Source organism: Oncorhynchus mykiss, chromosome 21 (assembly GCF_057628025.1).
Source record: "Oncorhynchus mykiss isolate SJ-2025 chromosome 21, ASM5762802v1, whole genome shotgun sequence".
Taxonomy (NCBI): Eukaryota; Metazoa; Chordata; class Actinopteri; order Salmoniformes; family Salmonidae; genus Oncorhynchus; species Oncorhynchus mykiss.
Window position 1 is genome coordinate 34,968,305 of NC_143042.1, and position 27,672 is coordinate 34,995,976.

A 27,672-nucleotide genomic window follows, 5' to 3' on the forward strand; every position below is an offset into this window, starting at 1 on the left:
TCTGGAGGCTCCACAATTGTGTCACACCATCCATACAGCGCCTCTGACCACATTTCTCGGATCAAGCATACATTGCCTCTTACTTCACATTGGCATGTCATTTTGGCAATGAATCAGGATCGTGTTTTTCTTAATTAAATACTGCGACCTAGTGGTTGTAATTTGGAAACCCATGAATAATATTATTCCTCCTACCACAAACTACATTACCCAGAAATCTCCAACTGCTTTTTCCGGTTTGCAAGATTTGTCAGGTTTTCGTGTCTGTTGTTTCTGTAGAGTCCCATTGCTCTGTTGAATTTCAACATGGCTTCCGACGGACCGCCGGGGACTGAACCCATGCCTTCTGACTTGGGGAGCTCTGTAGCGGCCCTGAATACATGGAGCAATCCGGAGCTTCAAGCCAAGCTAGGCGAGCTAGGCGCACCTAACATGGGTATGATTAGAAGCAAGCTTTGAATTGAATGCATTGTGTGTAGCAGTAGCTAGCCGCTAACATGCTATCCACACATATGTACTTCCGCGGCAAAGTTAGCTAGCAGGCCCTCATGAAAGTAATGGAGAGTGCAAACTAACGGTATCATAACTCGCTCGCTATCTACACAAACAATACATATTAGCTACAAGTTCATGTTCAACACCTCTACGCATAGTATTTTGCTTAACGTTAGTGAGTCATCATGGTTGATAGCTAACAGCTAATCTTAACTTGCTGTTTTGGTTGGGTGTTTGATTGATAAAAGGCACATTTAAAGCCAATTTATGCTTGATTCGATAATATGGTCGGAGGCGCCGTACGGATAATGTGACGCAATAGCGATGCCCCAGAGGCATGCAGAGCCCAAAAATGAGCTCAGTATTGCATTGCCATGCCCCTCAAAATGTTTAATAATGTGGAGGGCTCAATATAGGTCCGGCATTGACATGATTGGTTGAGGGTAGGTGAGGGCGGGAGGTCCTGTATAAACACAAACTCACTTCCTTGACTACTTTCTTCACACTAGCTCTGCGCCGCTCAGCGAAGTGCAAGAAGTATGAATTCCCTGACTTCTGCAGAGGCTGTATCACTGTAAATGCTGCACGGCCAATGCAAATATCGGATTGACCATGCAGCAGTGCAGAGCTGTTGTGAAGGAAGTTGTCAAAGTTTGTGTTTATACAAAACCTACCGTCAACCAATCATGTCAATGCAGAGCTATATTGAGCCCGCCGCATTTGTACAAAATTTGAGGCGAACAGTGACGCGGTACCAAGCTCAAGTTGGCCTCCTGAGGCTCCGCATTTGCGTCGCATCATCAAGTCGGCACCTCCGACCACAGCCGCGGGAAGTAGGGCTGATGAGGTACAGCAGCCCCTGAAAAAACTGATTAAAAAAAATATCAAACGAGTAGAAATATATTCTTATTGCACTGGGCCTTTAATAGCCCTGTATTATAGGACCTATATAGCCATCTGCAACACGGGGGAAAACAACAAATTGCTGCACCCCCAAACCTTCCAACCACATTTTCAGATCAAGGATAAATGATCTATTAACAAGTCGCACAGATGCTTTCCTCGAAGTGGCTGATTTAACTACACAGCAATATAAATGAACCTTTCATTTCATCCATTTGTAATGAAATCATTGTTGTCCCAGCTGTATTGTTCATTGTTTGTTTACAGTTGTCTTTTCCTCCTTCCTTAGGCCCCAGAGAGGAGATGCTGGACAGGCTCAAGGGATACATGATGCAGGTCAGTCTGTGCTAGTGAGGAGGAGAGTGGAAGAGTGTATTGCATCTTATGCGTTTATCTGATCCATTTATCTTTGTGTGCATCTGTGTTTTTCCACTCAGACTGGAATGATGCTCAGCAAGCCCAACCAAGGGGGTGATGACAAACCTATGACCACGCAGGTCAGCACCAACCGACCCTATAAGGTTATTAGACAGTCCAATCTAATTCCTCTCATTCTTACGTTTACTGTGATTGTTTAGCCATACACTCTGCAGCATGTGATCAATCTGTCATGAACGGGACCTGGAGTTTTACCTTTACCATGTGATCTGACCAGTAAAAACTAAGGGGAGTTTTCCTGGTTAGGGCACATGGTGCCGGAATAACTACTTACCCAAATCAAAAACAACCTTACCAACAACCACCCTTCCCTCCTCCTCTATCTTTGTCCCCCAGATGCCAGGCATCCCCCCAATGCCCCCAATGCCCATGCCGCCCATGCCACCTGGTATGGGTATGCTCCAGGCGATGAGCATGATGGCAGGTGGACCCCCTCCACCAGGGATGCATATGGGCATGGAGCCTCCAGGCATGCCCCCTGGCCTCTCCCAGGAGGACCAGCTGAAGATGGTGCAGCAGAGGGCTGCCATGATGATGCAGCATGAGGAGAGGGCCAAGCAGCAGGTAAGACCAAACCACCGGAGAGGGTTTTATCTAGGCCCCTGACTAGGAAATACTCTAGGCCCTAGTTGTAAGGTAGTCTGTCTTCTCTTGCATGGGATGGAAGCAGTGGCTGTAGAGGGGTTCTGGTATTGATCAGTTGGTGATGAATAGTTTCAAAGGTTTACCTTTTGTGTGTGTGTGTTCAGGGGGATTCCCGTGCTATGGAAGAGCACATGAAGGAGCAGGAGCTTCTGGAGCAGCAGAAGAGGGTGAGGGCTGGAGGCTGTTCATGTCTTTCTCCCATCTAAATTATTTTGTTGTTATTGATCAGTAGTTTTGTGTCACAACCAATCACATTGTAATGGTACCGTCCCTTGCTTGAAATATATCACGTCTTCTAATTCTCGCTCTTCCCTACCTCTCTTCCCTTCATCCATCTCTCCCCTCCCTTCTCTCTCTTCCTTCCCTCCCTCCTCTCTTCCTTCCCTGCTCTCTTCCTTATCTCTCCTCCCTCTGTCAGGCGGCAGTGATGATGGAGCATGAGAGGCAGCAAGAGCTCGCTAAGATGCAGCATGGAGGACCAGGGCCCAGGATGTCTGACCCGGGGCCACGACCCCCTGGCATGATGCCCCCCATGATGAGAGGTCAGTAAGTGCACACCGCTAGAGAACGACTCGTAATTGGTCGGGCCGATATTAACCCTTAGTTACCGGCAATCGGCCCTTGAGTATCGGCTGAGCCGATTTTCCCCTTTATAACATGTTAACACACTTGCCTCTCGTGTGAAACTCCTGCAATCCGGCGCCACTGCTAACTAGTTAGCCTGTCCTCGAGGAACCTCTGGGCTGCTTGCTAGCTACCCACTCTAGACCTTTCATGCTGCATATACATTTTTGCACACTTTAATAATGCCACACAGAATGTAGACATTTCTAAGGTGATAATTGATTAACTGTTAGGCAAGACAATGTCCATACAGGCTGCAGCCCTTACAAAGCAACCAGGGGTTTCCGGTATGATTTTTTTGGATTGCGATATAATGCTTTTTATTCATTGATGGTGTGCTCCAACTTCAAAGTCAAATATACTTTAGGTTAATAAATCCTCAAGCTGCTTGGAAATGAAGTGTTTCTATTTTTACTCGCGCAAAAGACGCAAGGTCCTTCAGATAAGTGTACCCCCGACTGGGCAAAATTGGCGACGGTTGTGTTGATTATCTCTGTGTTCAGTGTGCCCACCGAGGGGATTCTTTCTCCAAAACAGTAAAGAATGCCTCAAGATTTCACTTTTTTTTCGAGAAGAAAGTAACAAGGCTGATGCACATCGCACGCTGCTCCAAGGAGTTGTAACAGTTTTGACTTCCCAACAGCAGCCGCTCACTTTGAGCAGGTCACGGTCCACCTCAAACGCAAATAAATTAGAGGCAAATTGCGTTCGTCAGGCCAAGTCCTAACAGTTCTGCTGCCGCCCTAGGCAAGATCAACATATCCCGCCCTTGTGTCATGTATAGTATACAGATTTGGAATGGATTGAGAGAGGAGAGTAATTATGTGTAGGCTTATCATATGAAATGGGTGCATTTCATTTGAGCTTATTCAGTAGCTCTTGGAAACGATACATCGTTGCCAACTATTCACATCGGAGAGTTGCAATCATTAGTCAGCCGACGGCGTATAATAGTTGTTTATCAATAAGCCACGTATATCACACATGGCGAGTCACGACCCCCACGATAGTTCAAATTATAACATAACATTTATTAACATCCAGTAGAAGTGTAGAACTAGATCATTTTGGTTATGGTAACCAGTGCTTTCATAAATGCATGGCGTGGGCCTTGTTTTACAGGACCATTGTAAAATGAGCTTTCTCTCCATGAGCCAGCCTTACCGAATGTTGTTTATTTACATATCGAATTTGATTGTCCAATATCAGGTTGTTCATTTCTTAATTTCATGGCCTCCTAGAGTGGCCTCTTTAGCATCGGGAGTGGGGCGGGCTAGCCCTGGTGTTCATAGACTGCCATGTTGTGTTATTTATTAGGCCTAATTAAAATGTTCAGGCCTAGATTGTATTTTAAAACAGCTGTGTTTTGTTATTTATTAATACAAAATATTCATAAAAATAGTCTATAGGACAGGTCGTTCGCAAGTTATATTATACACATTATTATATTTTGAAGTTGTATTACTGTGTAGGCGGCTTGTTCTTCTAGGCGTAATGTTTCTTTAAATATATATATATATATATATATATATTCATTTATGATTTATAGCAGGGAGGAAGACGCAAGGGCAATGTTTTGCTTTTCAATAAAACCTGTCATGTTGTTATAAGAACATCATTCTACTTTGTTTTACTACCTTTACAGGCACATTTCTACTCTGTTAAGATGAATTACAATCCTCTAAATGTGATTTTGTTCACCGTGGGTGGACACCATAATGCGTTAGTGTTCAGGTCAATTACAATCTTTCCCGGTCACACTGTCTGGCGGAAAATTTTGACGAAAACCCTGAAAGCAACATACCAGTAGCTAGCTAGGTAAACAACATTCAGCATAGAGATAACTTTTGCTAGCTAATCAAATCAAATTGTATTAGTCACGTGCCGAATACAACAACCTTAGTGAAATGCTTACTTACAAGCCCCTAACCAACAGTGCAGTTTCAACAAAAAAAATATGGCTAAGAGATAAAAGTAACAAGTAATTAAAGAGCAGCATTGAAAAATAACAATATATACAGCAGTTGCCATACCAGGCAGTGATGCAACCAGGCAGTGAATTTACAGTTGCAGTTCATATGAGGAAATCAGTCAATTGAAATAAATAAATCAGGCCCTAATCTATGGATTTCACCTGACTGGGAATATAGATATGCATCACAGTGGGCCTCAGGGTCTCGTCACAACATTTTTGTGCATTCATATTGCCATCAATAAAATGCAATTGTGTTCGTTGTCCATAGCTTATGCCTGCCCATACCATAACCCCACCACCACCATAGGGCACTCTGTTCACAACATTCACATCAGAAGACCGCTGGCCCACATGATGCCATACAAGTGGTCTGCGGTTGTGAGGCTAGTTGCACGTATTGCGAAATTCTCTAAAACAACGTTGGTGGCGGCATATGGTAGAGAAATTAACATTAAATTCTCTGGCAACAGCTCTGGTGGACATTCCTGCAGTCAGCATGCCAATTGTACTCTCCCTCAACTTGCGACATCTGTGGCATTGTGTTTGTGTAACAAAACTGCACATTTTAGAGTGGCATTTAATGTCCCCAACACAAGGTTATCATGCTGTTTAGTCATCTTCTTGATATACCACACCTGTCAGGTGGATGAATTATCTTGCCAAAGAAGAAATGCTCACTGACAGGGATGTCAAATTTCTGTTAACTTTTATGTCAGCTCATGAAACATGGGACCAACACTTTAAATATTGTTTATATTTTTGTTCCGTGTACTTGACCGGTCTGTTTATTTTTCACGCCTGCTACAGAAGAGACAAGAATGCATGCTCGTGAAGGGATATAGAGAGCAGCTGTTGCTTTGCGAGGTATCTCTAACTGAAAATGCATGATGAAAGTTATTGATAGTGGGTATTCAGCAGTCATAAAAGTGTGCCTTATTTACTTTGAAGAACTACAAAATAGTAATTTTGTCAGACCGCATAGGCAACAGCTGATGATGACTTGGAATGAAATAATATTAATCAATAAAACAAATGTAATATACACGACTGAAATATTTGATTAAAGTACATTTAATAAATGATTCAGTGGTGTTACCGCATTCAACCCAAACAATCTAATCCAAGATTATTTTTAGTAATTCAACCGAAACTGAACCGACCTCAAAAGGCACTAATTGTTCTGCACTACCAAAAATGTTGTTAATTCACTGAGTTAGCTAAATGACCTGTCTTTCTCTTGCTGAGCCGACCTGAACTGCCGACCGGAAATCCCGTTCATCGCTCACGGAGCGCTGCTTGCCGCTCTAGCGCTCCACATCCTTACGCGTTCAGCATTTAAACAGTTAATTGTATTAAATCACCATAGTCTATAAATTGCGCATGTAGGCCGTGACTTAAAGCTAAATGAAATGAAAAATGCCTTATTAGGCTCCTCATCTTAGTAATTAACCTTGATTTTGCACCTGTGTGCTTTTTCAGTTTATTTATGAAAAAAATGTAGTGAACTCCATGACAGTGCCTTTTGAATTCACTTTCGGAAACACAAGTTTGGCCAGAGTCTGTGGCTTCAGGCTCATGTGACGGTGCCCGCAGAGTAGGCCAGTAGCGGAGAATACCCTCTCTGCGATTGCGGAGCCACGGGATGCTGAACACCCTTCGGCCCACTCTTGCCAGGCTGGGCGGGGAGGAGGAGTTTTTCTTTATGTAGGCGTAAAGGTTTTTTTTTTTAGGAAAAATAACCCTATCAAAACAGAAAGCCTCTTGAAAGAGGTAATATGTTAGGCTTATTGAGCCAAAATCAAGGATATCCTATTGTATAGATAATAGAACGAACCTGAAGGAAACTTTTAAGAGATCAGATTTTTTGTTTATGAATACTTGAATACAATGGCACACTTAGCTAGCTACCCATCTCATTCCTTTCTGTTAGCATGTGCATGTAATACATCATCATGCTTTCGGGGTGCGTGTCTTTTCAGATTCCACAGTGATTCTTTAGTGGACACTACATCACCGCTCTTGCTCTTGGTCCTCATCTTTGTGAGTCACCTTGATTTTGCACCTGTTTTTTTTTCTCAGTTTCTTTATGGAAAATATTTAGCGAACTCCATGACAGTAGCTAAAGCAAGGGGCTATAGCAGCACACAAGTAGACTACAAATGCATGTCCTGATCTCGTGAAATAAGTGGAACTGGAGCGAAATTGGAGCGGCCGAGACAGCCGCTGCTCCATCCTTTGGGAAACTGGCTCTGCGCTTCAGTCAAAAATCGGCAAGCTCCTCTCTAGGCTCTGCTCAGGCTCTGCTCACATACTTTGGTTACACGACACAGGAGTGGTGTCATGTCTCTTAAAGAGACAACACATATTTTTGAAAATATTTTTTTTAAAGACAAAGGGCTACTTCTATTAAAAAAAAAATGTCGATCAGTAGGCCTAACGTGGTCTCAAATGAAAGGGCAACAGATTGTCTTCTGTTGCCCCATAGATTACTGAAAAAGGCCCAAAAGAGTCAATAAATCAACCCATGAAGACAGTCCTCTTAAATATGAATTCACCTGTATTGTGACTAGGCCTATGCAATCTTGCTTCACCCAGTTTATCAAGAAATGTACCATTATGTTAAGTAGTTATAGTGTTAAAAACAAAGTCAAATTGATTGTATGGTTGTATAAACGATTTGTTGAAGCCGTACATGGCTTTCTATGGGAATATTTATTCAAATGTTAATTCAATTATTGAAATGTTCAAATTATTAAAATGTTCACATTTTCAAGGTATTATCGCCATAAAATATTGGCCATTTTTAAATTTTTCTCCATATCGGCCCTTCAAAACCCATATCGGTCGTTCTCTACAGAAAATGATAACAAGCGTTTCTTATTGGACATTTCCAGATAGTCCCTCCCTGTTTCTGTCCATTTTCGTCTGTTTCGTGCTTACATAACACGACGGCGGGTACATCGACATGGTTGGTGCAAATCAAAATGTGGGTCTTGTTGTGTTGTAGGGATGAACCCACCCCCTCCTGGTATAAATACTGGTGGAATGAACCCACCCCCTCCTGGTATGTCCATGATGCATACCCAGAGACAGAGAGTTCCCCCACCGCCAGGAGAGGACGCCAGAGAGGTACGACCCAACGTCAAGCTAATAGACATTGTCCTTGTAAATATTGTTTTGTCGTGGTCTACTTTGTGCTCTTAAACGTAAGGGACAAATACTTAACACCCATGTATATTGAACTGGATGCTTGCGACTTAAGTTTTCATTTAGTGAGTTATCGCAGGTAAGAATTCAGCTGCTATAGAAGTCTGCTCGGTGTAAGATTTAGAAGAAATGTATATGTGATATGTTTTTAGTATCAGGAGACACCTGACCTAAGAAAATCTAGTGTGCGTGTGTTTAACAGGTGTGGCAGGGAGAGGAGGTGGGCATTGGCCCTAAGATCCCTCAGGCCCTGGAGAAGATTCTCCAACTAAAGGAGATCAGACAGGAGCAGCTAAGCACCGCTCCCACAGGTCAGAACAGGGAACTACACACTGGAGTGGGATTATGCATAAACCCTTAACAAATGACAAAATCATGACTTAAACAAATAAAGTAAGCTAACTATATTTATAACATATATTTATTGAGTGTTTCTTCATATCTTTCAGTAAGTTAACATCAACCAAACCTCTAACCCTGATGGTATCTTTCTATTCTAAGTACTGCAGTCCTAGTTCTTGTTATCTGGGTTCAGAGCCTTGTAGGAGCTTGAACTGGTCAGTGAATGTTCTGTGTTTTCTATCCTTTTCCAGAAGAGGAGGAGGAGAGCCAGGAGATGGAGATGAACAACTCCTCCGCCCCCGTCTTGTCTGAGACGGAAGAGGATGACAGTTCTCTCTCCAAGAAAGATGTGAGTATTGTTCTCATTCACAACTTCTCTCCTGCTGTCTGTGGGTGAATCTCAATTGTATTTTCTTGATTCCTCGCGTCCTCTCCTTGGCCTTGGCGCTTCACCAATGCGAATTCAGAATGATGCGACTCAGCAGGGAATTTAACTCACAACCTTAGAATTTTACGGCGGACACTCTAACCACAAGGCCACTGAGTTGGTGTGCGGATTAAGAAATGGTGCTATTTCCTGACATTTTCTCTCTTCCCTTCTCAGAAAAACCGCAAGCGCAGGAACCGCAAGAAGAAGAACAAGAAAAGGCGTGTGCAGGAGAAGAGGGAGCAGGCGGTGGAGAAGAAGGAGGAGGATGGAGGGAAGGAGAAAGAGCATGAGGTGGAGATCGAGTACGTCACTGAGGAACCGGAGATCTACGATCCTAACTTCATCTTCTTCAAGAGGATCTTTGAGGCCTTCAAGGTGAGAGCCTGCTCCGTTTTGATCATTTTGTTTATTCATAACGAATTTACAAATGATCAGTCAAAACATCCTACACACATTTGTCCGCAATCTTCTTGACCTTATTATTTACCATTTTGATGACCACTTATGAAATACAATATACTGTTGTTCAATTTGGATATTGGTTTTCTGTTTGAGTGTTCAGTAAATTGCTTCACTTAACTGGCTTTGTCTCCGTCCCTCTCACTGTTTTTTTTTTTTTCATCCCTCAGCTGACTGACGATGTGAAGAAAGAGAAAGAGAAGGAGCCGGAGAAAAAGGAGGCTCCTACCATGTTGAAGAAGAAGGGGTTCGAGGAGGAGACAAAAGACAGCGATGACAGTGATGACGTTAGTATTCATCTATCCTATGGTTTCTTCATTCCTTGGCTTGGATGAAGAAGACAAAATCTCAAGCAGGACTGTTCAGTGTCTCAATTATCTAGCCTACTGCCCTAGGTAGTGCACTTTCAGGGAGAAAGTTAGAGGATTGGGACATGGGGGATAGTGTCTTCCTGTTCATGTTGTCAATTACTCCTTCTTTGGAACTGTTGACCATGGAAGTCCTCCTTGCTCCTCTTTCTCCATCTCTTGATCTCTCTCCATCTCTCTCTGTGTGTACAGGAGATCAGAACAGATGTTCCCAAGCTGTCTAAGAAGAAGCTGAGAAGGATGAACAGACTGACTGTGGCTGAACTGAAACAGGTAAACCACTTTCTTATAACATAGTGGTTATAAGATCTAGCTGGTCTCATTAATGCTGTGTTTCATGAATGTTATAAGTGCTGACTATACAGTGCCTTGCGAAAGTATTCGGCCCCCTTGAACTTTGCGACCTTTTGTCACATTTCAGGCTTCAAACATAAAGATATAAAACAATCATGAAGTGGAACGACATTTATTGGATATTTCAAACTTTTTTAACAAATCAAAAACTGAAAAATTGGGCGTGTAAAATTATTCAGCCCCTTTACTTTCAGTGCAGCAAACTCTCTCCAGAAGTTCAGTGAGGATCTCTGAATGATCCAATGTTGACCTAAATTACTAATGATAAATACAATCCACCTGTGTGTAATCAAGTCTCTGTATAAATGCACCTGCTCTGTGATAGTCTCAGAGGTCCGTTAAAAGCGCAGAGAGCATCATGAAGAACAAGGAACACACCAGGCAGGTCCGAGAAACTGTTGTGAAGAAGTTTAAAGCCGGATTTGGATACAAAAAGATTTCCCAAGCTTTAAACATCCCAAGGAGCACTGTGCAAGCGATAATATTGAAATGGAAGGAGTATCAGACCACTGCAAATCTACCAAGACCTGGCCGTCCCTCTAAACTTTCAGCTCATACAAGGAGAAGACTGATCAGAGATGCAGCCAAGAGGCCCATGATCACTCTGGATGAACTGCAGAGATCTACAGCTGAGGTGGGAGACTCTGTCCATAGGACAACAATCAGTCGTATATTGCACAAATCTGGCCTTTATGGAAGAGTGGCAAGAAGAAAGCCATTTCTTAAAGATATCCATAAAAAGTGTTGTTTAAAGTTTGCCACAAGCCACCTGGGAGACACACCAAACATGTGGAAGAAGGTGCTCTGGTCAGATGAAACCAAAATTGAACTTTTTGGCAACAATGCAAAACGTTATGTTTGGCGGAAAAGCAACACAGCTGAACACACCATCCCCACTGTCAAACATGGTGGTGGCAGCATCATGGTTTGGGCCTGCTTTTCTTCAGCAGGGACAGATGGAAGATGGTTAAAATTGATGGGAAGATGGATGGAGCCAAATACAGGACCATTCTGGAAGAAAACCTGATGGAGTCTGCAAAAGACCTGAGACTGGGACAGAGATTTGTCTTCCAACAAGACAATGATCCAAAACATAAAGCAAAATCTACAATGGAATGGTTCAAAAATTAACATATCCAGGTGTTAGAATGGCCAAGTCAAAGTCCAGACCTGAATCCAATCGAGAATCTGTGGAAAGAACTGAAAACTGCTGTTCACAAATGCTCTCCATCCAACCTCACTGAGCTTGAGCTGTTTTGCAAGGAGGAATGGGAAAAAATGTCAGTCTCTCGATGTGCAAAACTGATAGAGACATACCCCAAGCGACTTACAGCTGTAATCGCAGCAAAAGGTGGCGCTACAAAGTATTAACTTAAGGGGGCTGAATAATTTTGCACGCCCAATTTTTCAGTTTTTGATTTGTTAAAAAAGTTTGAAATATCCAATAAATGTCGTTCCACTTCATGATTGTGTCCCACTTGTTGTTGATTCTTCACAAAAAAATGCAGTTTAATATCTTTATGTTTGAAGCCTGAAATGTGGCAAAAGGTCGCAAAGTTCAAGGGGGCCGAATACTTTCGCAAGGCACTGTATATACACACACACACACAGTACCAGTCAAAAGTTTGGACACACCTACTCATTCAAGGGTTTTTCTTTATTTTTATACATTGTAGAATAATAGTGAAGATATCAAAAACTATTAAATAACACATGGAATCATGTAGTAACCAAAAAAGTGTTAAACAAATCAAAATATATTTTATATTTAAGATTCTTCAAAGTAGCCAGCCTTTGCCTTGATGACAGCTTGCACACTCTTGGCATTCTCTCAACCAGCTTCATGAGGTAGTCACCTTGAATTATTTTAATTAGAAGGTGTGCCTTGTTAAAAGTTAATTTGTGGATTTTCTTTCCTTCCTTCTTAATGCATTTGTGCCAATCAGTTGTGTTGTGACAAGGTAGGGTTGGTATACAGAAGATAGCCCTATTTCGTAAAATAAAAAAGTCCATATTATGGCAAGAACAGTTCAAATAAGCAAAGAGAAACGACAGTCCATCATTACTTTAAGACATGAAGGTAATTCAATCCGGAAAATTTCAAGAACCTCCGGAGTCGCCTCTTCACTGTTTTTTATTTATTTATTTATTTTACCTTTATTTAACCAGGTAGGCAAGTTGAGAACAAGTTCTCATTTACAATTGCGACCTGGCCAAGATAAAGCAAAGCAGTTCGACAGATACAACAACACAGAGTTACACATGGAGTAAAACAAACATACAGTCAATAATAAAGTATAAACAAGTCTATATACAATGTGAGCAAATGAGGTGAGAAGGGAGGTAAAGGCAAAAAAAGGCCTTGGTGGCAAGGTAAATACAATATAGCAAGTAAAACACTGGAATGGTAGTTTTGCAATGGAAGAATGTGCAAAGTAGAAATAAAAATAATGGGGTGCAAAGGAGCAAAATAAATAAATTAATTAAATACAGTTGGTAAAGAGGTAGTTGATAGGGCTAAATTATATGTGGGCTATGTACAGGTGCAGTAATCTGTGAGCTGCTCTGACAGTTGGTGCTTAAAGCTAGTGAGGGAGATAAGTGTTTCCAGTTTCAGAGATTTTTGTAGTTCGTTCCAGTCATTGGCAGCAGAGAACTGGAAAGAGAGACGGCCAAAGAAAGAATTGGTTTTGGGGGTGACTAGAGAGATATACCTGCTGGAGCGTGTGCTACAGGTGGGAGATGCTATGGTGACCAGCGAGCTGAGATAAGGGGGGACTTTACCTAGCAGGGTCTTGTAGATGACATGGAGCCAGTGGGTTTGGCGACGAGTATGAAGCGAGGGCCAGCCAACGAGAGCGTACAGGTCGCAATGGTGGGTAGTATATGGGGCTTTGGTGACAAAACGGATTGCACTGTGATAGACTGCATCCAGTTTGTTGAGTAGGGTATTGGAGGCTATTTTGTAAATTACATCGCCAAAGTCGAGGATTGGTAGGATGGTCAGTTTTACAAGGGTATGTTTGGCAGCATGAGTGAAGGATGCTTTGTTGCGAAATAGGAAGCCAATTCTAGATTTAACTTTGGATTGGAGATGTTTGATATGGGTCTGGAAGGAGAGTTTACAGTCTAACCAGACACCTAAGTATTTGTAGTTGTCCACGTATTCTAAGTCAGAGCCGTCCAGAGTAGTGATGTTGGACAGGCGGGTAGGTGCAGGTAGTGATCGGTTGAAGAGCATGCATTTAGTTTTACTTGTATTTAAGAGCAGTTGGAGGCCACGGAAGGAGAGTTGTATGGCATTGAAGCTTGCCTGGAGGGTTGTTAACAGTGTCCAAAGAAAGGCCGGAAGTATACAGAATGGTGTCGTCTGCGTAGAGGTGGATCAGAGACTCACCAGCAGCAAGAGCGACCTCATTGATGTATACAGAGAAGAGAGTCGGTCCAAGAATTGAACCCTGTGGCACCCCCATAGAGACTGCCAGAGGTCCGGACAACAGACCCTCAGATTTGACACACTGAACTCTATCAGAGAAGTAGTTGGTGAACCAGGCGAGGCAATCATTTGAGAAACCAAGGCTGTTGAGTCTGCCGATGAGGATGTGGTGATTGACAGAGTCGAAAGCCTTGGCCAGATCAATGAATACGGCTGCACAGTAATGTTTCTTATCGATGGCGGTTAAGATATCGTTTAGGACCTTGAGCGTGGCTGAGGTGCACCCATGACCAGCTCTGAAACCAGATTGCATAGCAGAGAAGGTATGGTGAGATTCAAAATGGTCGGTAATCTGTTTGTTGACTTGGCTTTCGAAGACCTTAGAAAGGCATGGTAGGATAGATATAGGTCTGTAGCAGTTTGGGTCAAGAGTGTCCCCCCCTTTGAAGAGGGGGATGACCGCAGCTGCTTTCCAATCTTTGGGAATCTCAGACGACACGAAAGAGAGGTTGAACAGGCTAGTAATAGGGGTGGCAACAATTTTGGCAGATAATTTTAGAAAGAAAGGGTCCAGATTGTCTAGCCCGGCTGATTTGTAGGGGTCCAGATTTTGCAGCTCTTTCAGAACATCAGCTGAATGGATTTGGGAGACGTTGATTTCTGTTGACGTTGAGACTGGTGTTTTGCGGGTACTATTTAATGAAGCTGCCAGTTGAGGGCTTGTGAGGCATCTGTTTCTTAAACTAGACACTCTATTGTACCTGTTCTGACAGGTGAGGCATATCAAGAAGCTGATTAAACAGCATGATCATTACAAATATGCACCTTGTGCTGGGACAATAACAGCACTCTAAAATGTGCAGTTTTGTCACACAACACAAAGCCACAGATATCACAAGATTTGAGGGAGCATGCAATTGGTATGCTGACTGGAGGAATGTCCACCAAAGCTGTTGTCAGATAATTTAATATTCATTACTCTACCATAAGCCGCCTCCAACGTCGTTTTAGATAATTGGGCAGTATGTCCAACCGGCCTCACAACCGCAGACCATGCGTAACCACGCCAGCCCAGGACCTCCACATCCGGCTTCTTCACCTGCGGGATCGTCTGACATCCTGACCACACCAATTTTTTTTTACACAAACATGTTATTCATTAATTTCAACCAAACCGGTCGCACGCGTCAACGAGCATCTGCGTAGCCAGGCGCCTCTCTTGTTATTGGTTTTTAGAAGCATATACCCACGTGGGTGATTGAAAGCTGAACTGAGGTCCACACTCCAGTCGGGGGTTATAATGCACCTTAAAGTTGGGGCGGCACGTTGCCTAGTGGTTAGAGCGTTGGACTAGTAACAGAAAGGTTGCAAGATCGAATCCTCGAGCTGACAAGGTAAAAATCTGTCTTTCTGCCCCTGAACAAGGCAGTTAACCCACTGTTCCTAGCCGTCATTGAAAATAAGAATTTGTTCTTAACTGACTTGCCTGGTTAAATAAAGGTAAAAATATAAAAATTCTAATAAAAGTTGGTTGCCAACCGCCATATGAAGTCAGAAGAAGACTGAAGGATGAGAGATTACTAGAATCTTACTAGCTTGACCCTTTTCTCTGTGGATTGTTGGAGTAGAGGACCTTGTGTTAAATAACAACCCAATGTTTATATCCCAGGACAAATTAGCTACAACTGTAAGCTAGCTACTGCAAGCCAGCTAAATGGCCATGAATGTTTAATGCGTTTCGACCTGTCCCCAAACTTATATAGTTGGTTCAGAGTTAGTTTTGATATTTCCACCTGCGTGTCCTGATCGTGAATGGACAAAATTAACATGCGAGCGATGGAGCATGCGAGTCCCAAGCCTAGTCAGCATGTGACCTCCCAACTTTATTACCTCTCTTTTCGCTCCCTTCTCTCCTGTCATCCCCCTCCCTCTCTCCTCCTCTCCAGTTGGTGGCGCGTCCCGACGTGGTGGAGATGCACGATGTGACGGCCCAGGAGCCCAAGCTGCTGGTACACCTGAAGGCAACCAGGAACACGGTCCCCGTCCCCCGACACTGGTGCTTCAAGAGGAAGTACCTCCAGGGCAAGAGGGGTATAGAGAAGCCCCCGTTTGAGCTGCCAGAGTTCATCAAGAGGACGGGTATCCAGGAGATGAGAGAGGCTCTGCAGGAGAAGGTGGGTGACTGGTTGGGGTTGAGTGGGTACAGGGGACCACAAGCTGGTGGCAAGTGGGTCCATTTTGGGATGTACTCATGTTTGAATGCTTTCCTCTTTGAGGTTAACAAGGATCCATCATGACTAGATAGGTGTAAGAATGTGGTTGGGGCATTGCTTTTATCTGTGATTACTTAGTACGGAAGGACCATGTATTTCGGGGATCATCAACTAGATTTTTCTTGAGCGGATGGTCAGGGGGCCGGAACACAATTACAAATTTGTTGACTGCAAGAAGCACAGATATAAAATTTGACTAAAACATAGTAATTTCAAACCTCGCTTGCGTTTGTATATGATCACGTAAAAAAAAAGTTTATTTTTCTGCACATCTAGGCATACCTCTTGAGCTGTCTGTATCCTCCTGATTGGTGGTTATTTTTATTTTAAGAAACTATATCTGAATCTCTGCTAAAATCGGGGTAAAAGATTGAAAGGAATGCGAGTCTTATTCAGTACATTTAGTAATTAGTTGCTTTTCTAAAGTCTACCAACCTTGCCAGCAGGCATGCCAGCTAAGATAATTAGACAAGCTAGCTACTTTAACTTGATTGATAGCCTGAAATTGGCTTCTTGGTAGCTAATTGAGGTTGGGAGATTGGGAACCTGTCTGAAATCAACTTTATAAAATTGCTAGGTGGCTAGTAGTATTACAGAAAAACAACAACAAGACAAATCTGATGTGGCATGTGCCGCTTTTGATCATATACAGTATATCTCTCTCTTATACTTTGGAACAGATTTCCAAAATGAAAATCAATTGGAGCTGATTTGCTAGTGTTTATATAGTCCCCCCCCAAAAGTAAAATAAACTTGAGGGGCCAAATAAAATCACCTGCGTGCCAAATTCGGCCCGCGGGCCTCCAGTTGGGGAACCCTAATGTATTTCTATTGTAGTAGGACACAATCTAATATGCATCTGTTTTATCCTGTGTAAACTCTTCAACACTATGTTCCCTGTTCACAGGAGGATGCCAAGACCATGAAGACCAAGATGAGGGAGAAGGTTCGTCCCAAGATGGGCAAGATCGACATTGACTACCAGAAGCTCCACGACGCCTTCTTCAAGTGGCAGATGAAGCCTAAACTCTCCATCCATGGAGACCTATACTACGAGGTAGATATACTACACCAAAAGTATGTGGACACCTGCTTGTCAAACATCTCATTCCAAAATCATGGGCATTAATATGGAGTTGGTCCCCCCTTTGCTGCTATAACAGCCGCCACTCTTTTTGGATGGCTTTCTACTAGATGTTGCTGCAGGGACTTGCTTCCATTCGGCCACGAGTTAGTGAGGTCGGGCACTGATGTTGGGCGATTAGGCCTGGCTCGCAGTCTGCGTACCAATTCATCCCAAAGGTGTTTGTCTAGAATGTCATTGTATGCTGTCACGTTAAGATTTCGCTTCACTGGAACTAAGGGGTCTAGCCCAAACCATGAGAACAACCCCAGACCATTATTCCTCCACCACCAAACTTTACAGTTGGCACTATGCATTGGGGCAAGTAGCATTCCCAAGTTTAAACAAGTTTTGTTAGTTTTACATGTATAGACAGGTTGGTTGTTTAGCAACAAATCCGATGCGTGCGCAACTATGGGGCAAAACACAGGGTTGGCTTAGATTGTTGACTACATGTAAACTATATTCTATGTTTTATTGAAAACATAAATACATTTACAAAGAGCACTTCTTGTCTCAAATACATCATTACAGTTGTTGGTTAGCTAGCTAGCACATTTTTTCCATATTAGCATTGACTAGAAATCAGTCAAAACACCTCAAAACAAGACATGGTATCAAGAACAAGATGAAATGAGCTTTTATTTATTTATTTAACCTTTATTTAACTAGGAAAGTCAGTTATGAACAAATTCTTATTTACAACGAGGGCCTAGCTGAAACGAGTCACTTACGATTCCCCAGCATGGCAGTTTCTTATCATTGTTGGTAGCCATCTGGCCATCCAGAATCATAACAACTCACGGACTTCTGCACCATTGAAGCATGCACATCGTTTTTTGTGTGTGACATTGTCAGCTAACCCATCTCTTTAGACTATCCGGATATCCCCCCAAAATATCATGACATTATTTGAATAGTGAATTATTTCAAATTCACTTCCCTAGCACATGAATGTTATAAACTTACCATTCTATTTATTAATATCACATACATTTCGGAAATTTATCGCGATATGGATTTTTGTCCGCATGGCCCAGCTCTCCTATGTGGTTGATTTTGGGTTTCCTTCAATAGTTCCTTGTTCTTGAATGAAATCCTGGTTGTCAGTGGACTGCTCTGGTAGGTTTCTGTTTCTCACACTGACCTCTCTCTCTCTTTCAGGGTAAAGAGTTTGAGACGAGGCTGAAGGAGAAGAAACCAGGTGATCTGTCAGATGAACTGCGTATCGCTCTGGGCATGCCGGTTGGACCGGTGAGTTAATCTTCATCCTCATCACCACCTCCGCTACTTCATGTTATTGTTATCTCGCCACTAACTTTATTGTTGCTGGGCAGCTTTATAGTTGTGCTTTATTTGATTTGACTAAAATAATTGTATTGATGATCGTCTTTTTGAGAGCAGAATGACACTGATACACAATGGTCTTGTCACTAAAATTGCTTCACCATCCCCTCTCTGTGCAGAACTCCCACAAGGTGCCCCCTCCCTGGCTGATTGCCATGCAGAGATACGGCCCCCCTCCCTCCTATCCCAACCTCAAGATCCCTGGACTCAACTCACCCATCCCAGAGGTAAGCCCGACTTTAACAGACACACTCTTTAACAATTTACCGACTCGTTACAAAAGTATTAACACTGTATTGAAATGTTGCAGTATCGTGAAGCTCATTACAGACGATTAACTCCCCCTCTTCCGCTCTCGCTCTCTCCCTCCTCTCAGAGCTGTTCGTTTGGTTACCACGCTGGTGGTTGGGGGAAGCCTCCTGTAGATGAGACAGGCAAGCCTCTGTACGGTGATGTGTTCGGGACTAACGCAGGAGACTTCCAGGTTAGATCCTCCTCGTACACTGATGGATACCCTACAATCGTGCCTCATACCCCTAATATTTACCATACACCAAACTTCCCTACACTCTACCACATATGCCTATATCATACAACCAGTCTGCTTTTAATCTATTGGTGTATTGACTGGTGCCCTAATGTGTGTGTGTGTGTGTGTGTGTCTTTCTCTCTCTGTGTAGGCTAAGGCTGAGGAGGAGGAGGTAGATCGTACGCCGTGGGGAGAGCTGGAGCCTTCAGATGAGGAGTCTTCAGAGGAAGAGGAGGAAGATGAGAGCGACGAGGAGAAACCAGACGAAACCGGCTTCTTCACACCGGCAGACAGGTAGACATTCACATGTTGTTTACTGGACGTTTGAAACACAAGTTGACATCGACTTGAAATGAACCAGTCTCTTTATACTGTTGGATCAAATGGCCTTTGATCGCACGGAATGACATTTGCATTTGGTTGACTTGAGTACCTTGATCAGTGTTCCAACTCCAGCCCTGTGTGTGTTTTGTATATGCCTCTCCCCCAGTGGTCTGATCACCCCAGGAGGCTTCTCGTCAGTGCCTGCTGGTATGGAGACTCCAGAGCTCATCGAGCTGAGGAAGAAGAAGATTGAGGAGGCCATGGACGGGTGAGTGTGTGGCCATACTTAAGCTGTGTGTGTATTCTCTATTGTGTGTGTTGTGCTAACTAGGCTGTGAGTGTGCGGTTTGTATCTTCTGGTGATTTATTTCTGCGGAATTATGTGTAGGAATGAGACTCCTCAGCTGTTCACGGTGCTCCCAGAGAGGAGAACGGGCTCTGGAGGGGCAGCCATGATGGCATCCACACACATCTACGACGTATCGGGGGTAAGAACCATGTCTGCTTTCATGCCAGTTTTGATACATACTGTACACTAATGCATTGCGTAGTCAACACATCTACATCCATCCTCAGGATCATACGCACACACACACACACTACGACTGCGCCCGAATCACCACCCAATCTATAGTGATCTACTTTTGGCCAGGTCTCCAAACCATTTGGACGCAGTTGTACCACACACACACACACTAGGGAAATAGGGTGCCACTGCCATTTCAGATTGTCTTTTGTTTGAACCCCCTTCTCGCTCTCTCTTTATCCCTCTCCAGGCGATGGCTGGTCGTAAGGCGGGTGGAGGCCAAGAGTCCCAGGGGGTGGAGGTAGCCCTGGCCCCAGAAGAGTTGGAGCTGGACCCAATGGCCATGACCCAGAAGTACGAAGAGCATGTCAGGAACCAGGAGGCCCAGGTGGAGAAGGAGGACTTCAGCGACATGGTGGCCGAGCACGCCGCCAAACAGAAGGTGAGAGGTGGGAGCGACTGCAGGCTAGCGTACTGGAAATCTTATTCTCGGTTTTCGAAATGTATTAGACCAATAGAGCCTTGCTGAGGTTAAGAGTGTTTGTATTACCAGTTTTCAGTTCAAAAGGAAGCAAAAACAAACACTAGATGGGAAGACTAGAGGGCCATTTTTATTATCTCTACTGGTATGAGTGATTTCAACACCTAAATCCCTATTACAACTTTAGCTCCAGGAATTCAATGTTTTAAAAAAATGTACTGTCATAATAACTAATATTGCAAGGCCTTGCTTTTAAAAAATGTTATCTCTATGCCATCCTCCTGTAATATCAGTATTTGAAAGGGGCGTGCACATGCACAGCTATCTCCCTCCTTCCTCTCTCCCTCTTATCAGCCCTGTAGAGATGAGAGAGAGACCTATGTCAACATGTTGTGCCGGGATAGGGGGTTAGTAGAAGGGGGGGGAAAGTAGTGTTTTCACTGTTGTATGACAATATTGACAACTTGTTTCTCGCACTCTCATTTCTCTTTCTCTCTCTCCCACAGCAAAAGAAGAGGAAGGCCCAGCCCCAAGACACACGAAGTGGTGCCAAGAAATACAAAGAGTTCAAGTTTTAGACCAACAAAATCACACAGAGAGGAAATGGTAAGGGAAGAGAGGACAGGCAGAACGAGACTAACAGGGCTCGGATTTTAAACCATGAGGAACCACTCTTTCACGACCACAAAACCATCAATTATCACGGTTGTTTTATTTTCCTTTAAATGATGATGTAAATAAGTGTCTGGCAGGTTTGGGGTCATTTCCATTTCAATTCCAGTCAATTCATAACGTAAACCAAATTCCATTTCCCAATGTTCCTTATTGAGCGTTGAAGATAATTGGAATTAGATGTTCAGTGTAATTCCTGAATTGAATTGAAATGAAATTGACCCCAAGACTGGTGTCCGGTAGAACCACTGCCAGGTCTCCTCCGTATGCAGCATTTGTATGACCCATCAATTCTATCCTGTGTGACTGTTATTTGTTCATGTAACTGCTTTTCTGTTTTTGTAAATAAACGACTCAAATCCATTCCATGGATCCATATGGTTAATATTTTCAGGGTTTATAGTTTTTTCCTGGCCATGTGACCTGTCACCTGACCAGGAAAACTCCTGTCCCTAGTTAGTGATCGCCAATAACAAGTCGAGACACACGGTGCGGAAAAACTGGGCCCTACATTGCTATAGTCCTTACTTTAGTGATCTACACCTTTAACATTCTGTCAACATGCCTATGGCTCTATGAAGTCAAACCTTGCATGAAAAACCATGAGCTGGCCTCATGCCTCACCGATATACCCCCTGACCAAGTCATAAGGCTCTCTAGAGCCATAGAGCTGACTGATGTACTAACAAGGTGTAGTTCTAAACTCGTCCACCAGGGGCTGACAGGACCCAGTGTGACAGACACCTGACGTCCGGGGAAACTTACCCTCATACGAACCATCCTGATCTCGCGAGCTTACATTCTGTTTCGCCTAACAGAATGTAAGCTCACGAGATCAGGACGATGCTAGGAAACACTCACTGTGACCTAAATAACTGCAGTAGCCGCATGCTGACTCGATCACTAGTACACACACACATATACACACACACACACACACACAGTAACACAATGCCTGTGAGGCCCCCTCTGCACCACACTGTCTGGCAGGCTCTCTCCAATACCATTCCAGGATTTGTCGGCCAAGCGTATAGTAGCCTACTACAACCTCTCAGCCACATGCTAGAATAACTATTCCATGTATTTTTCTCATTAGCCTGCTTAAAAAAAGAGGTGACTGCTACATAACCATATGATATACACTATCTCTCAAATATGGTTAAAGATATTGTGTCAAACCCAGATGAGAAATACGAAATAAGTATTTTCCTGTGTGTGACGCGTCTTAACGTCTTCATGAAAGGTCAAGTGGACTCGAGACGTTGCCTATTGTTGTGGAGATGGCGTGACATCATTTTAACAGCGTATGAATGATTTCCCGCCCCACACTGGGGAAACCCTGGCATGAATCATCCGGTCGAAGACACCACGTAGGTGGAATCACACACACCATGGGAGATTCAGAAACCGGTAAAGACACTCGCATTAATGAATGAATGTCATCCTGACTGCAAGTACTAGGCTTGGCCATTCATACCGTCATCAGTGATTCGCAATGGCCCCTTCAATAGACATGTCCTTGTCTTCCATACTCAGTTCTCGTTGATAAGATATATTCAAGACACTGTTTCTTCACCACTAATTGGCAGTCAAGACAAAAGTTGCATCGTCACTGATAAGGTCATAAATGACATTGGATGTATTTTTTTTTACCATAGCTGGTCTGAATAAGGTATCTTGTCCCCTTGACGTCTTGGGTTCAGGGTTGACGTCTTGGAACGCAATGAGATGTGGCAGATCCACAGAGCACTGTTTAGAACCCCTGGGTCCATCCATGGCCATCATTTAATCTGTGTCATCCTAATCTCTTTCTGGATGTCATCACAAGCAGCAGTGGCGGGAAGAAGGAAGCAAGCAACACCTTATGTGACTTGAGACAAATATAGATGGCCTGCCTATTATTCACGGGTGCAGGCATAGCCACGGGAAGTAGGGGTGCTGTAGCACCCCCTTGAAAAATCTGAATTAAAAAATATATGTTTTGAACAAAGAAAATGTTTTCCACAAAAGTAGTGCACTGGGCCTTTACTTGTATTAGCGGACCGATTTCGACGTCTGCAGTTCGGGCCAAAGAAAAAGAAAATGTCCGCTTTGGCAAAAAAAAAGAAGGTAGTTGTATAATTAAGAACAGTGTCGAGCAGGATTCAATGGTTGGAATTGCATGAGTTGTTGCCCTGTCCCTTCCTCTGAGATTCATTGTAATGGAATCCAAAAGAACAAAACCCTGTCCTCAAACATTTTCATCAAAGGGTGCCAAGTTATGGGCAAAAACACAAAACATCCACATCAAATGTAACATTTTTCTTGATCAAATAACATGGAAAACAACTTTTTTTGTGCAGTGTTAATTTACCATCCTTACAAACCACTTAATGTAAATGTACGTTACTGTATATAGGCTGGTCATCTAGGTTTGTACCTGTAGACTTTCCATCACCGTGAAGAAAAACAATGCACAATGCAGTAATTGTGTACATTGAGACATCAAGTGGTATGTGATGATGTGGCTCATCTGGTGAAACATGGTGCTTGCAATGCTAGGGGGTTTGATTCCCACGGGGGACAAGTATAAAAATGTATGCACTCACTACTGTAAGTTGTTCTGGATAAGAGTGTTTACTAAAATGGAAAATGAATTAATAGACCATTTCAGCTTCCACATAGAAATAGGTTGCATTTGCAATTTATTTCCCCCAGTCAGCAATAAAATCGCAGCACTCCCAAACTATTTTCCCGCAGCTATGGGCGCAGGGTGTTTGTTTCAATAAACTGTTGCCTCCAGGAAGATGAAACATGCTATGTGAATACCGGTTATGACTAATTCATGACTAGTATGCATAGATTATCACTAGCCAAGTAACTAAACTCCTCCACGGAATTGAGTGTAGACGAGAGTTTTTTTTAATGAACCTCTGACTCCTTCGAGTCGTTATGCGTCGATAGGCCTACTTCAAATATGTAAATTCTTAAACCGTATCATGTACCTATGTTTGTCATCTGTTGTTTCATGCCTTTCTTTGTTTGCTGAAATCCATACTTTTTAATACAGTTTTAAGAAAATACAACCACTTACTGTTTACACATTGCTGTTGCTCTAAAATGGCAACAAAGCACGAACGCGTAGGCTATGTGCCAATTTAATCTCAACAAGGAAACAGTCGGTGGTTGTGTTTTATTCAGGCCATGTGACGTGTGTGTGATTATCAAATGACAACATCTAAGTGATTCATAGTCTAGCCAGACAGTAGCCAGACTATAAAATGCGCACCACTTCTCCTTTTGGCATAGGGCCTACAGCCAACCGCAGTAGCCTATTCACGTGCCCGTATCACATTGAAACCGGCCACGATAAGCCTAATTATTACTATCACCATGAAGAATCAGTTACTCGGTTATAGGCTGTGACTACCGAAAGTAGTAGAACCAATTGTAAATGAAAGGGAAAGCAACCCGTAGTCAACATGTGCACAGTCAAACATTTCCCCAAGGTCGTGTGACGCAACGAAGGTGAGCTCATATGCTAAATCAAACGTCTGACTGTAACCAGCTCTGCATCCTAATAAACTATCTTTACTCATGAGCTAAATCAAACGTCTGACTGTAACCAGCTCTGCATCCTAATTAAGCTATCTTTACTCATGAGCTAAATCAAACGTCTGACTGTAACCAGCTCTGCATCCTAATAAGCTATCTTTACTCATGAGCTAGATGAAACGGCTGACTGTAACCAGCCCTGCATCCTAATAAGCTATCTTTACTCAGGGTGAGAGATAAATGGTGGAAGACGGTGAGTCACACCGAACACAGACCGCATACTGTCAGAGTCAGGTAGGCTAGTAACCGGACCTGGGCCGATTAATTCCCTGTAGGGTTACAGCGACAATAACATGCCCCCCCCCCCCCCCCCCCCCCCCCCCATGTAGTGACTGATGGATTTAAAAGTCTCAAAATTAAATAATCACCTCTAATCATGTCACTTTGGGGAAATTCCTGGAATTCATCATCAGTCACACCAAATGACTTTTCGAAGCATAAGCTCGGAATGAGGTGCATTATGAGTACAAATCCATACACATTGATTGACTCATTGATTAATCAATTTAGTTTGTTTAACTCTAACAGCGTAGCCTAGCATTTATTATAATGCTTTACCTGAAATAGTTTCTTAATTAACCAACTTTTAACCTTTAAAAAACAGAATGTTAAGGGGGCACATGTTGTCACACTATTTTTATGATTTTCCCATCTCTCACTCTCTCTCCCGCTCATGTAAAATAATTAAAAAATAAAATAAGCATACATCTTCTTTAACCCTTCAACCACATTCTCAACAGGCTTGTAGAGCAAGTTTTGACAATGGATTTAGAAGTGAATAGGAAAAAAATATTCACTTGAACTTGATTGGTCAACTAATACAAATAATGCCTATGATAGTAATAAAGAACGTCACTTTGTCATATATTTTCAAAATGGGAATATTTTTTGAGGGACTGCACTATACCCCCATTGCTGGTATGAGTTTATTTTAATATCTCAACTACCTGGTAGAGCTCTGTTATTTCCAAATAAACATCCAGTTGAAAATAAACTATTGTAAGTTCTTATTTTAGTTGTTAGTAATAGGAATGTATGGTGCAAACATGTTTTCATATTTTTTTAGAAACAGTTAAAGGGTTAACAAGAGAAGAGGCACGTTGATCATGCATTGTGACCAAGATTTTCATTATATTGACAAGATAGTTGAGTGACTGCTGTTACAATGAAAATACACGTCCTCAAGGATGGAAGACAGGCGCCAGGAGGCGAGATCAGGTGTGACCATTTTAGCCAATGAGAGGGCAGATACGCGTGTGACCACAGGGCACAACTCTGATAAAAAGTCGTATTTTTTCAAAGTGGCCGAAATGCCACGTGGTCCACTTATATCAGAGCATTTGTAACAACCCAACCAAAACAAACCATATATTCGGTCAAAGAAGCCTCACGTAGAACATTTGCAATTATTTTTGTTGTTGACCAAATTCGAGACTCATTGACCTCCATACAAAAATTCCTCACTTCGTGGTCTTGTTTTCGTGGGCAGACTTTGGGGGGGGGAGTAGAACCTCTCGCTTCGCCTCTTCTCTGATTGTGCAATTTGCCTTGGTGGAGAAATGTTCTGTTTCCTGCACCAGGCTAGAGACAAGTTGAGAGCGAGAAAGAGGGTTTGCTCGTTGTGCTCTCTGAAAGAAAGGAAATTCACGGTAAAGTTACAATTTAGTACGACCAAAATAATAGTTATTCAATTGTATAGAAGAAACGGATTCACTTTTAATTGCACAGACGAAAATTTTAACGTGTAGCCTAGACAGGCACACCGAGGTTTTTGCAACGAAGAGGCAGAAGGGAAAGAAAGGCTATTATACCCCTACGTTTGAAACCTTTTAAGCTAACCTACCTCCAGGATGTCGGAGCGAGGAGGGCTCCCGCGGACTGGAGGTGCCCCCTCCCCGCACTTGCAACCCTCCAAACCGGTCACGATCACCTCGAATCGCCCTGTCCACATGAACCTATACGCCACCTGGGAAGTGGACCGCTCTTCACCAAGCTGTGTGCCGAGGTAAGAGCCTTCGAGTAAGGGAAGTAACGTTAGTTCTATCCGTTGGTTCTTCTTGTCTGTTTTTTGTTCGTTTAAGACAAATAAGTACTTGTTTGCAGACCATTTAAAGACGTCCACTATGGGTTTTACGGGTCATACTTTGGGTTTACTACCAAAACGATCTTAAATTCTCTAACATAACAATGCAGTGTTTGCATTGTGTTTGCATTGTTTTTAGGTGACTGGGTAAATAGCATAATAAGACATTCTCAACTTGCAATAACATTTTATTGTTGTCTATCTGGTCAACCCAGACACGTAGCCTATAGGCTAGTCTACCACAATATAATACAGAATCAACTTCTGTATCGTTCTTGTACACGTACCCCTCACGATAGTATCCTGTGCCTATGTTTCCGATGGAGCATTTTATCTCTCGGTCGGTCGCGGTATTTTGGGGGAGATCCGTCATATCAAATGCACCACTGGCCATTCAGATGGTGGCATACAGAAACCAGTTGTTCGTTCCACGACAGAACAGACTGTCTTGGTGTATTTCCCCATAGCTCAAGGCTCCACCGTTAGATTTGGATTCCAATGTTGCCCAGGGTTTTAGCAACGTTCTAAGATCATTAGTATATCAATTGATAGGTTAGATTTGCTGTAATATAAGTTTTATTTTTTATTTTTTTGGGGTGGGGGGGTTTAACTGGAAGGGAGTGTATTAATCCAATGTAATGGAGCAGTAGGAAGAGTAGCCAGGAAATCTCACACACCTGACATCCATCCATGGTCATTCTGAACAAAGGCTCTCAAGATCCCTCGTGTGTGTGTGTGTGTGTGTGTGTGTGCGCCAGTGCCAGTTTTTCTATTTTTCTATTCCACTTTTCCCCTTTCTCTGTTATATTATAATATACTGTATGCTCATATGCTATATGATACTGTATGTGTTTATGTGAAGTTTATTTCCGATGCATTCGGAAAGTATTCAGACCCCTTGACTTTTTCCACATTTTGCTTTACGTTACAGCCTTATTCTAAAATTGATTACATTTTTCCTCATCAATCTACACACAATACCCTATAATGACAGAGAAAACAGGCTTTTAGAAATTTTAGCAAATGCATTAACTATAAAAAACA

General features: G+C 42.8%; 2 protein-coding genes and 1 long non-coding RNA gene across 5 annotated transcripts in view; 2 read left to right on the forward strand and 1 right to left on the reverse strand.

Moving 5' to 3' along the window:
- Positions 1 to 227: 227 nt before the first annotated feature.
- Positions 228 to 21,314, forward strand: LOC110500425 (splicing factor 3B subunit 2). 2 transcript variants are annotated; one of them, XM_021577800.3, is made up of 22 exons: positions 228 to 436; positions 1,688 to 1,734; positions 1,836 to 1,919; positions 2,173 to 2,400; positions 2,586 to 2,648; positions 2,900 to 3,023; positions 8,088 to 8,209; positions 8,490 to 8,598; positions 8,881 to 8,978; positions 9,234 to 9,434; positions 9,689 to 9,805; positions 10,079 to 10,159; positions 15,623 to 15,850; positions 16,857 to 17,006; positions 18,237 to 18,326; positions 18,539 to 18,646; positions 18,796 to 18,903; positions 19,100 to 19,242; positions 19,439 to 19,540; positions 19,661 to 19,760; positions 20,049 to 20,240; positions 20,786 to 21,314. In XM_021577800.3, exons 1-22 carry the CDS (start codon positions 307 to 309, stop codon positions 20,855 to 20,857), a joined length of 2,697 nt encoding a protein of 898 aa, XP_021433475.1. In that variant the 5' UTR covers positions 228 to 306; the 3' UTR covers positions 20,858 to 21,314. The 2 variants fall into 2 exon arrangements, with proteins under 2 accessions (XP_021433475.1, XP_090070641.1); XM_090214515.1 differs by having other exon boundaries at positions 241 to 436; positions 1,836 to 1,895.
- Positions 21,315 to 25,026: 3,712 nt separating this feature from the next.
- LOC149973074 (uncharacterized) lies at positions 25,027 to 26,558 on the reverse strand. Its single transcript, XR_016490292.1, has 2 exons — positions 26,389 to 26,558; positions 25,027 to 26,173 (listed from the first exon to the last, which is right to left on the reverse strand). It is a non-coding gene; the product is annotated as an uncharacterized LOC149973074 (long non-coding RNA).
- Positions 26,067 to 27,672, forward strand: part of LOC110500427 (phosphofurin acidic cluster sorting protein 1) — a 52,905-nt gene continuing 51,299 nt past the window's right edge. For both annotated transcript variants that reach the window (XM_036957838.2, XM_036957839.2), the window contains exon 1: positions 26,067 to 26,550. In XM_036957838.2, the coding sequence (XP_036813733.1) occupies positions 26,396 to 26,550 (155 nt within the window). In that variant the 5' untranslated portion in view covers positions 26,067 to 26,395. The remainder of the gene's footprint in view (positions 26,551 to 27,672) is intronic.

Bases quoted from the DNA above. Each gene is read 5' to 3' on its own strand.
- LOC110500425 (XM_021577800.3), top strand. From the start codon at position 307: ATGGCTTCCGACGGACCGCCGGGGACTGAACCCATGCCTTCTGACTTG. The intron at 2,401-2,585 runs GTAAGACCAAAC...GTGTGTGTTCAG, and splicing joins AGGAGAGGGCCAAGCAGCAG to GGGGATTCCCGTGCTATGGA. The intron at 8,979-9,233 runs GTGAGTATTGTT...TTCCCTTCTCAG, and splicing joins GTTCTCTCTCCAAGAAAGAT to AAAAACCGCAAGCGCAGGAA.